At 46.8% G+C, this 11553-nt stretch overlaps 1 protein-coding gene across 2 annotated transcripts in view; it reads left to right on the forward strand.

Annotated features, from left to right (window-relative positions):
- LOC130339914 (cytochrome P450 2C20-like) overlaps positions 1–10921 on the forward strand; it is a 125069-nt gene extending 114148 nt beyond the window's left edge. For both annotated transcript variants that reach the window (XM_056554099.1, XM_056554100.1), the window contains exon 9: positions 10437–10921. In XM_056554099.1, the coding sequence (XP_056410074.1) occupies positions 10437–10621 (185 nt within the window). In that variant the 3' untranslated portion in view covers positions 10622–10921. The remainder of the gene's footprint in view (positions 1–10436) is intronic.
- The last annotated feature ends 632 nt before the right edge of the window (positions 10922–11553 follow it).

Consider the following 11553-nt stretch of genomic DNA (forward strand, 5'->3'; position numbering starts at 1 on the left):
CTCCAGCTGTTGCAAAACAACTACAACTCCCAGCATGCACTGACAGACCATGCATGCTGGGAGTTAGACTTTTGCAACAGCTGGAGGCACACTGGTTGGAAAACCTGCAGTTAGGTTCTGTTACCTAAATCAGTATTTTCCAACCAGTGTGTCTCCAGCTGTTGCAAAACTACAACTCCCAGCATGTACTGATCGAAGAGCATGCTGGGAGATGTAGTTATGCAATAGCTGGAGGTACAAATACCGGACAAATACCGGACTGGATGCCCTGATGGTTTTAGCAGTTCATAAGAGGTAAACCAGCCGTGGTTGATAGGCACAATTCATAAATAAATTGCATATATGCCAGTGGTCATGCACAAAAGACTAGACGCGTTTCAGGGTTATTTAATGTAACCCTTTCCTCAGTAGTCATGACTACTGAGGAAAGGGTTACATTAAATAACCCTGAAACGCGTCTAGTCTTTTGTGCATGACCACTGGCATATATGCAATGTATTTATGAATTGTGCCTATCAACCACGGCTGGTTTACCTCTTATGAACTGCTAAAACCATCAGGGCATCCAGTCCGGTATTTGTCCGGTCCAAACATTGCAAAATAGTTCTGGTGCAACGAACCCGGCTCTGGCAGTAGCTGACGTCACACGAGGTGAGCTCCTCGTATCCAGCGCACGGTCCCCGTCTCCATCCAGTCAACGGTGAGGACTTACCATCTCCAGCGCCTGCCAGCGCCAGCGTCCTCCCGGCGTTCTGTGACCATCGGTGCCCTCTAAAAATAATACTACCACACACTGTGTCTTCCATAGTGTGCACATAGCAGCAGCATCCCATTGAAAACAAGCAAAATTCTGCTGGCGGAAGTTTGTAGTGTGGACGAGCCCTAATTCCCCCAGACCCCTCTGCCCCCCCCCCCCCAGACCCCTAAGTCCTCCTCCAAACTCCTGCTCCCAGAGACCTCTAAGGCTAGGTTTCCCCCTTCTTTTACCTGCAAAAACACAGAAAAACTGCTACTACTTTTTCCTGCGTTATGGTAATTTTCGGGCATTTTTTTTCTTGTGCTTTTGCCTTCTCTGGAAACTTAGCTTTAGTCCTCTCCTGGTCCTTAAGCCCCCCCCCCCCCCCCTTCAACACTCCTGGTCCTTCTCCACTATTCCACTTTTCTGCACCCCCTACCCCCCCTCCCAGTCCCCTTAAAACTTCTCTGCCCCCTTTACCAAACTCACACTTACCTTACCTCACCCCCCACCCCACCCCCCAGACAACCTCACTTCAGCCCCCCATGTCCTTCTCCACTACACTTTTCTTCACCAACCCCACCCCCAGTTCCCCCACATTAGGTTGTAGTTCCCCACATTAGGTGCTGTATAGTTCCCCCTACATTAGGTTGGCAGTGCAGTCCCCCCCCCCCCCCCCCACATTAGGTTGGCAGTTCAGTTCCCCCCACATTAGGTTGGCAGTACAGTTCCCCCCACATTAGGTTGGCAGCACAGTTCCCCCCACATTAGGTTGGCTGTACAGTTCCCCCCACATTAGGTTGGCAGTACAGTTCCTCCCACATTAGGTTGGCAGCACAGTTCCCCCCCCCCCCCACATTAGATTGGCAGTACAGTTCCCCCCACATTAGGTTGACAGCACAGTTCCCCCCACATTAGGTTGGCAGCACAGTTCCCCCCACATTAGGTTGGCAGTACAGTTCCCCCCACATTAGGTTGGCAGTACAGTTCCCCCCACATTAGGTTGGCAGTACAGTTCCCCCCACATTAGGTTGGCAGTACAGATCCCCCACATTAGGTTGGCAGTACAGTTCCCCCACATTAGGTTGGCTGTACAGTTCCCCCACATTAGGTTGGCAGTACAGTTCCCCCACATTAGTTGCAGTATAGTTCCCCCACATTAGGTGCAGTATAGTTCCCCCACAGACATACAGCCTTCAGCCTGGAGGCTGTATGTCTGTGTAGTGTATGTATGTGCACTGCTCCACTTCAGTGTTCCGACCACCACTCCTCCAGTCCGGGGTCCCGATCTACTGCTATGGCCAATGAGCCAAAGCAGTAGGTCCCAGGATCGGAGGAGCGGTGGTCGGGGCACTGAAGATGACATTCAACTTACCATGCACGCGTCCTCCTCACTGCTCCGCTCTGCTCTTCTCTATGGGCACACGCACGGGAGGTCAGTGACGTCCCTGCGTGCGCTACCTCCCGGCGGCCCCTGCATTTTTAAAGTTAACACGGGGCCACAGAGAGGTAACAGGGACATCCTTGTGTCCTGAAAAGATTTTTCAGGACACAGGGATTTCCCAAATGTGACGGGGGCCCCCTGCGGGCACAGGGCCCGGAGCAGGCACTCCATGAGCACCAATGATGATCCAGGCCTGGTCTGGAGGGCTACAGTTTAGAGACCACTGTCTCCAAACTGTAGCCCTTCAGATGTTGCTCGGCAACAACTCACTGGCTTCCGTAGTCTGCACCAGTCTGCTTCCGTAGTCTGTCATTGCCGCCCGCCGCCGCCGATCGCCGCTGGTAAGTGACCGCCGGTCACAAGACAGTTCCCCCGTTCTGCCCGGACTACTGTGGGTGGGCAGAACCGAACTTTAACCCCCTGCCCCCGATCTGCTATTGGTCGGTCGCTTCTGACTGACCAATAGCAGGGATAGGAGGGGTGGCACCCCTGCCACCTCACACCGATCCCTTCAGGGGGATCGTGGGTGTCTTCGACAGCCCCAATCCACCTTTTTTTCCGGGTCACCGGGGACCCATATTACCCGAAATCGCCACAGATCGCTGGTCTGATTTGACATGGGGGGGTCAATTGCGCGGGATGCCTGCTGAACGATTTCGGCAGGCATCCCGGTCCGGTCCCCGCCCGGTGCGCGGCAGGGACCAGAAATCCCAGGGTTGTACAGGTACGCCTTGGCTCCTTAAGTACCAAGGAGCAAGGGCGTACCCATACGCCTATGGTCCTTAAGGGGTTAAAGGGGTACTCCGGTGGTAAACTTTTTTTTTTTTTTAAATCAACTGGTACCAGAAAGTTAAACAGATTTGTAAATTAGAAAAATGCAGTGTAGCCCGGACCTTCTAGGTGAGTATAAAATGGATATACGAGGATCGTGCTTCAATAATAATTATCATTTATTTATAAAAATAAGATTTCATCACTTCTCACAGGGCCCTTGTGAGAAGAACATACATAATAAAAGGCAACCTAACAATGTATTAGGCAATAGTATTAAAATTCTACACTTGGCATAGAGTAATAGAATAAAATAGCAGGGTAAGATCTGTACCATACAAATATATTAGAAAGTTGCTCTTCTAGATGTTTAGGGTAAATATGTCCCTTTTTTGGATACAGTAGCAAACAGTCTGTATTGATAGCAATTGTTACCGGTCTGTAGATTGTAGCTCAGGCGGTGAATATTGCTCCCGCAATAGCTGAGTGTCCGTAGTGTATACAGTCCACTGTGTGGTGCCTCCAATTATGAGCCTGGTCCAGTAGGGTCTGAGCGTGGTGGCAGTCGCTGTCGGATAAGGCGCTGGCAGGCGCCGAAGATCATGATGGTGTCCGGGGACTGCTGGCGCTGGCGTGCGCTAGAGTTGATATTCCTCACCGCTTCATTGGTTGGAAAACAGGACCATATACTGGAAGGCTGGAAGTTCACCTCGTGGTGCCGGCGTCTGACGTCAGAGCCGGGATGGTTCAGCAGGATAGTTGCACCGGGATGATTGCGCCGGGATGGATCTGAACTGCTGGACCGGGTGGATAGCAAAGCGAGAGCGCAAATGATGGTACAGTTCATAGAGTGTAACTCAGTTACACTCTATGAACTGTACCATCATTTGCGCTCTCGCTTTGCTATCCACCCGGTCCAGCAGTTCAGATCCATCCCGGCGCAATCATCCCGGTGCAACTATCCTGCTGTAACCATCCCGGCTCTGACGTCAGACGCCGGCACCACGAGGTGAACTTCCAGCCTTCCAGTATATGGTCCTGTTTTCCAACCAATGAAGCGGTGAGGAATATCAACTCTAGCGCACGCCAGCGCCAGCAGTCCCCGGACACCATCACGATCTTCGGCGCCTGCCAGCGCCTTATCCGACAGCGACTGCCACCACGCTCAGACCCTACTGGACCAGGCTCATAATTGGAGGCACCACACAGTGGACTGTATACACTACGGACACTCAGCTATTGCGGGAGCAATATTCACCGCCTGAGCTACAATCTACAGACCGGTAACAATTGCTATCAATACAGACTGTTTGCTACTGTATCCAAAAAAGGGACATATTTACCCTAAACATCTAGAAGAGCAACTTTCTAATATATTTGTATGGTACAGATCTTACCCTGCTATTTTATTCTATTACTCTATGCCAAGTGTAGAATTTTAATACTATTGCCTAATACATTGTTAGGTTGCCTTTTATTATGTATGTTCTTCTCACAAGGGCCCTGTGAGAAGTGATGAAATCTTATTTTTATAAATAAATGATAATTATTATTGAAGCACGATCCTCGTATATCCATTTTATACTCACCTAGAAGGTCCGGGCTACACTGCATTTTTCTGGTTTCCCTTTTTTAGCAATTAAGGTATAGTTGCTTGCCCTGTTTGACCTCGGTGCGTAATAGTTGTGAGCTGCACACATCCACATAGTTTTTTCTTTCTAGATTTGTAAATTACTTCTATTAAAAAATAATCCTTAATCCTTCCAGTACTTATTAGCGGCTGTATACTACAGAGGAAATTATTTCTTTTCTGCCACGACCACGGTGCTCTCTGCTGACACCTCCATTTCAGGAACTGTCCAGAGCAGGAGAAAATCCATGGAAGTCCTTTTTTGGGGCATGGAACAGGGATTTATTCTCCAGTCTTCCTGGTATCCAAAAGTTCTGGGGGTTGGAGGATGATTATCACTTTGACATTTCTCAATCAATTCATAAGAAGAAAGCATTTCCTTATGGAAACAATCCAATCTGTGGTCAATATCCTTGACCCAACATTTGTAATTTTTCTGGCCCCACACACTTTTACCAAGGTGATGGTTTCAGTTGAAGTGGCCCTGAGGCTTCAAGATCTGAACATAGTTCCTCACCTGGATGATTGGCTTCTAAAGACACCCATGCAAGCAATCCTCTCCCAAGTCCTGCCACGCTTTCCTTCAATGCTGGCTCCTGCGCTGAGAATGATAGAGGTAAGCCCTCAGGTTACCTTAGCAGTGTTATGTGTCCCCGCCTGCACAATGTTCACTGCTAACGGGACCCCTGTGCCCGCTAGCAGTGTTATGTGTCCCCGCCTGCGAGAGCAATGTTCACTGCTAATGGGACCCCTGTGCCCACTAGCAGTGTAATGTGTCCCCGCCTGAGCAATGTTCACTGCTAAAGGGACCCCTGTGCCCGCTAGCAGTGTTATGTGTCCCCACCTGCGCAATGTTCACTGCTAACGGGACCCCTGTGCCTGCTAGCAGTGTTATGTGTTCCCGCCTGCACGAGCCATCCACCCCGCCGGCGCTGTTCCCCGCTCCCTGTTAGCTCAGGGAACGGGAAACAGATTTAAAGGGCTTCGGGCGCAGCGAGTACTGCGCATGCCTAGGTAGGTAGCATAGATTTACTTTTAGTGTAGCGTAGTTTAGGATTAGTTTGAAAGAGACTACAACTCCCAGCATGCCCGGGCATGCTGTGACTTGTAGTGCAGGGAAGGGCCCACAACTCCCAGCATGCCCAGACAGCTAAAGGCTGCCTGGTCATGCTGGGAGTTGTAGTTTAGTTGATGGGACCACAACTCCCAGCATGCCCAGACAGCTGAAGACTGCCCGAGCATGCTGGGAGTTGAAGTGCAGTGAAGGCACCACAACTCCCAGCATGCCCAGACAGCTGAAGGCTGCACGATGATGCTGGAAGTTGTAGTGCAGTGAAGGCACCACAACTCCCAGCATGCCCAGACAGCTGAAGGGTGCCTGAGCATTCTGGGAGTTGTAGTGCAGTGAAGGGCCCACAACTCCCAGCATGCCCAGACAGCTGAAGGCTGCCCGGGCATGCTGGGAGTTGTAGTGCAGGGAAGGGCCCACAACTCCCAGCATGCCCAGACAGCTGAAGGCTGCGCGGTGATGCTGGGAGTTTTAGTGCAGTGAAAGGACCACAACTCCCAGCATGCCTAGACAGCTAAAGGCTGCCCAGGCATGCTGGGAGTTGTAGTTTTACACAGGTATAAAGTAGTGTTAGCGCGATTTAAGCGTAGTTAGCGTAGCGTAGTGTTAGCTCAACTTTAGCGTAGTTTTACTGGCGTTATTTAGTCTGGGGAGGGCCAGTAACGATGGTCCTCGCCCACCCTGGTAACGTCAGGCTGTTGCTGTTTGGTTGGTATTTGGCTGAAAATGAAAAGACGGGGAACCACACACGTTTAAAAAAAAAAAGGGGGGGGTCCCCGTCTTTTCATTTTCAGGCAAATACCAACCAAACAGCAAGAGCCTGACGTTACCAGGGTGGGCGAGGACCATCGTTACTGGCCCTCCCCAGCCTAAATAACGCCAGCCTGTTACCGCCTAGGCCCAAGAGCGCCATATTTGGCGCTCTGGGCCTGTTGGTATCGGCTCTTCCCGGTACCCCTGTGGCGGTGGGTACCGGAGTAATAATTGGGGGTTAGCGCTAGCTGTTTTTGGGGCTAATGCTAAGCCCCGACTTAGTAATGGACTCCCTCTACAAGACGGCTTCCACTACTAAGCCTGTAAGGTAATTAAAAAAAGGCACACACAAGTTAAAACATTTTTATTAGGAAAAACACTCCCCCACAGCCCTCGTTAACCATTTTATTAAAAGAAAAGAAAAAATGCAGGTCAGCGTTGTAGTCCACCGATTCCGATGTAGTCCTCCGCATTCACGTATCTGAAATGAGAAGAAAAACACAAAAAAAATGGATTAGTACCTGGAGAGCCTAACTTACCACCCCCGTTCCAGCTCCGTCATCTTCCTGTGTTGCTACAGGTCCAGTGACGGAGCAGGAACGGAGGTGGGTAAGTGGCCTTGTGATCGCCGTATACAGCCATCTATACAGATGGCTGTATACTGCATTAACGTAGCAGAGCGCAACTGCCTCTGCTACTTTTGCAAAACTACAACTTCCATCCTGCCCGGACGGCCTTTGGCTGTCTGGGCATGCTGGGAGTTGTAGCCACTTTACTTTATTACTAAGCTAAGCTACACCCCACGCTAAACTATCTAAACTACGCTTTATCTGCCTGTAAAACTAAGTTAGCTACACTACACCCGTGTACAACTACGCCAACTATGCTAGAACTGGACTAACACTACGCTAACTACTCTAAGATTACGCTGCGCTCACTACTCTAAGACTACGCTAACAATACGCTACGCTAAATACGCCAAAACTGTGCTAACGCTACACTACACTAAATACATTAAAACTGCGCTAACACTACACTAAATACACTAAACTCTGCTAAAACTAAGCTACGCTAAATAGACTAAAACTGCGCTAACACTAAGCTACGCTAAAACTGCGCTAACACTACACTATGCTAAATACACTAAAACTGCGCTTAAACTAAGCTACGCTAAATACGCAAAAACTGTGCTAACACTACACTACGCTAAATACACAAAAACTGCGCTAACACTACACTACGCTAAATACACTAAAACTGCGGTAAAACTAAGGTACGCTAAATATGCTAAAACTGCGCTAAAACTAAGGTACGCTAAATACGCTAAAACTGCGCTAAAACTAAGGTACGCTAAATACACTAAAACTGCGCTGACACTACACTACACTAAATACGCTAAAACTGCGCTAACACTAAGCTACACTAAAACTACGCTAACAGTACACTACGCTAAATACACTAAAATTACGCTAACACTACATTACACTAAAAGTGCACTAACACTACACTACGCTAAATGTACGCTAAAAATTTTAAACTGCGCTAACACTAAACTAAAGCTACGCTAAAATTGAGCTAATACTACGCTACGCTAACTACGCTTAAATCGCGCTAACACTACTTTATACCTGTGTAGAACTACAACTCCCAGCATGCCTGGGCAGCCTTCAGCTGTCTAGGCATGCTGGGAGTTGTGGTCCTTTCACTGCACTACAACTCCCAGCATCACCGCGCAGCCTTCCGCTGTCTGGGCATACTGGGAGTTGTGGGCCCTTCCCTACACTACAACTCCCAGCATGTCCGGGCAGCCTTCAGCTGTCTTGGCATGCTGGGAGTTGTGTTGCCTTCACTGCACTACAACTCCCAGCATCACCGCGCAGCCTTCAGCTGTCTGGGCATGCTATTGCAGTATAATGCAATGAGCGTGCGTGCCATATCAACGCTATGAGTATGCGTGCAGTATATCTACTATGAGTGTTCAGAATAAATGCTATGCGTGTGCGTGCAGTATAAATGCTATGAGTGTGCATGTAGTAACAATGTTGTGAGTATGCGTACAGAAAAATGCTATGATTGTGCATGCAGTATCAATGCTATGAGCGTGTGTGCAGTATAATGTTATGAGCTTGTGTGCAGTATACCTACTATGAGCACGCGTGCAGTATCAATGCTATGCACGTGCGTGCAAAATAAATGCTATGAGCGTGTGTGCAGTATAAATGCTATGAGCGTGCATGTAGTAAAAATACTGTGAGCGTTCATACAGAAAAAGCTATGAGTGTGCGCGCCGTATAAATGCCATGAGCGTGTGTGCTGTGTTATTGCTATGGGTGTACGTGCGGTATAAGCTTTGCGCATAAATGCAATAAAACAAAAGCATGCATGCAGAGTAAATGCTATGAGTGGGGGTGCAACATAAATGCTATGAGCATGTACATAATAAACTCTAAAAACATATGTGCAGTGTTCAGTGTAGATGCTAAGAGCATGCGAGCAGTATGCATGTTATGACAGTACGTACAGCATAAATGCTATGAGCATGAATGCAGTATAAACCCTATGACCATAGTATGATTGTTATGAGCATAGAAGCAGTCTAAATGTAATGACTGTACAAGCAGCGTAAATGCTATGCGCGTAACACGGGTGTACGTGCAGTATGAATACTCCGGGTGCATGTCTCCATTGTAATATAACAGAATAGGGTAGTGGTATGAAAAATATGATAGAGCTTATCAGCTGCAATACAATCTATCAGTAGCACAAACTCCAAACCAAAACAATTTTTTTTTTTTTTTTTTTTTTTTTAACCATACTCCTAGAGAAGCCAGAGACACTGCCGCCAGTGAGGCTCTGTGCGGTTTTCAGTGAGGCTCTTTGCAGCTTTCAGTGAGGGTGCCAATTTCAGTGAGGATCTTTGCAGCTTTCAGTGAGGGTGCCAATTTCAGTGAGGATCTTTGCAGCTTTAAGTGAGGCTCTATGTAGATTTCAGTGAGGGTGCAGATTTCAGTGAGGCTCTGTGCAGCTTTCAGTGAGGCTCTGTGCAGCTTTCAGTGAGGCTCTGTGCAGCTTTCAGTGAGGCTCTGTGCAGCTTTCAGTGAAGCTCTGTGCAGCTTTCAGTGAAGCTCTGTGCAGCTTTTAATGAGGCTCAGCTGTCAATCAAGCTCCTTGCAGAGAAACACTTGCTGAGTTCGGACTCCTGTCAGGCCGGGAGGAGACCAAACTCATTGTATTCATTGTGGCAGGGAATAGAATACTAATAGAACAGAATTTCTATTACATTTTAATAGAACAGAATTTCTATTAGAACAGAATTTCTATTACATTTGAAACATATTTATGTTGATAATTTTAAAAGCAAGTGAAAGGGAAAGTGTCTGCGAATTACACAAGGAACACTATATTAAAAGTTTTATTTGGTGAGGGGTACTGTTTAATTCTGCTCAGCATAACATATAAATGGGAAGGGGAGTCAGACATCCTACAGACATCTGGGGACAATGACCTGTACTGCTGTAGGAATACAACTTGTATGTACAATAGACATTCTTACTATTCTGCTACCTGTGCTCCAAACTTGATAATTACAGCCACCGGACACTGGGCAGTGCCAAAGTCCTGGCAGAGATGGCTGACATCACCATTGCCTGAAGGCATCAAAAGCTGAAGTTGAATTCATTTGACCATGGTCCATAATGACAGGCCATCGTAAGTTAAATTCATTGCATTTTGAGGTCATTGTAAGTTGTGGAATCACTGTAGTAGCCTTCATAGGAGGGTTGTGGCAGTCACTGGAACATTGTGACTGGAATAAGGAGCATTTAAATGCTTTGTGGTGGGCATTTGAAATGCTATTGTTGGCATTAGGCTGACATGGTGGCATTTGGGAGAATTTTTCACTGACATTGTGAGCATTGTGGCATAGTGGCTGTCATGGATGTTTTGTGGCTGCTGGATAGCATTTGGGGCTGTAAGAGCATTTGGGGCTGTAAGAGCACACTTCTTTGTCAAGAAAATTGTTACATTTTTACAGGAAAAAGGATCTGCCCTGGAGAAGGACTAGCTCGTATGGAAATCTTTCTTTTCCTCACTGCTCTTCTTCAGAAATTTACCTTTAAACTTGCAAATCCATCTGACACATTCGACCTGCGTTCCCTCAGAAGAGCTTTCCGGAGAAAAGGACTGTCATATCAATTGAGAGCATATCCACGCACGTAACAGAGAATGATTCATGTTTTGCTCACAAAAAATAATCTACAGAAATTGTGGTATCAAGATTCACTAAGCAGGCAGTGGTTTATTTTTTTTATTTTCACATTCTGTTCAAATATTTTTTTTTTGTAATCATTTAATTGTAGTACACCAAATGAATCTGAACAACATAAGTGAAGGACAAATTCTAATGATTATTTACAGTTTTATTCCTGAAAAAACAAAAGCAGCAAAACTTGGAAAATAAATGTAACGCATAGTGGCCCTTTGCTGTAAAACAGCTGATCGCTATCCTATTTACCTATTTACACGCGTAGATTATCGGGAATGAGCATTCCTGGGAATGTTTTTTTGCCCGATAAGCAGGCTGTGGAAAAGGGCCTTAAAGGGGTACTCCGGTGAAAACCTTTTTTTTCTTTTAAATCAACTGGTGGCAGAAAGTTAAACACATTTGTAAATTACTTCTATTAAAAAATCTTAATCTTTCCTGTACTTATTAGCTGCTGAATACTACAGAGGAAATTCTTTTCTTTTTGGAATGCTCTCTGATGACATCATGAGCACAGTTCTCTCTGCTGACGTTATTATAATAATAACACTTTATTTATTGTTGTCCTTAGTGGGATTTGAACCCAAGTCCCCAGCGCTGCAAGGCAGCAGTGCTAACCACTGAGCCACCATGCTGCCCTTAGCATACATCTGCTATGTATGGTTGCTAAAATGGACAGAGATGTCAGCAGAGAGCACTGTGTTTGTGATGTCATCAGTGTTCCAAAAAGAAAGGAAATTCCTCTGTAGCATTCAGCAGCTAATAAGTACTGGAAGGATTAAGATTTTTTAATAGAAGTAATTTACAAATATGTTTAACTTTCTGCAACCAGTTGATTTAAAAGAAAAAAGGTTTTCACCGGAGTACCCCTTTAACCATGAAGTAGATA

The sequence above is a fragment of the Hyla sarda genome, unplaced genomic scaffold, assembly GCF_029499605.1.
Source record: "Hyla sarda isolate aHylSar1 unplaced genomic scaffold, aHylSar1.hap1 scaffold_556, whole genome shotgun sequence".
NCBI classification, from domain to species: Eukaryota; Metazoa; Chordata; class Amphibia; order Anura; family Hylidae; genus Hyla; species Hyla sarda.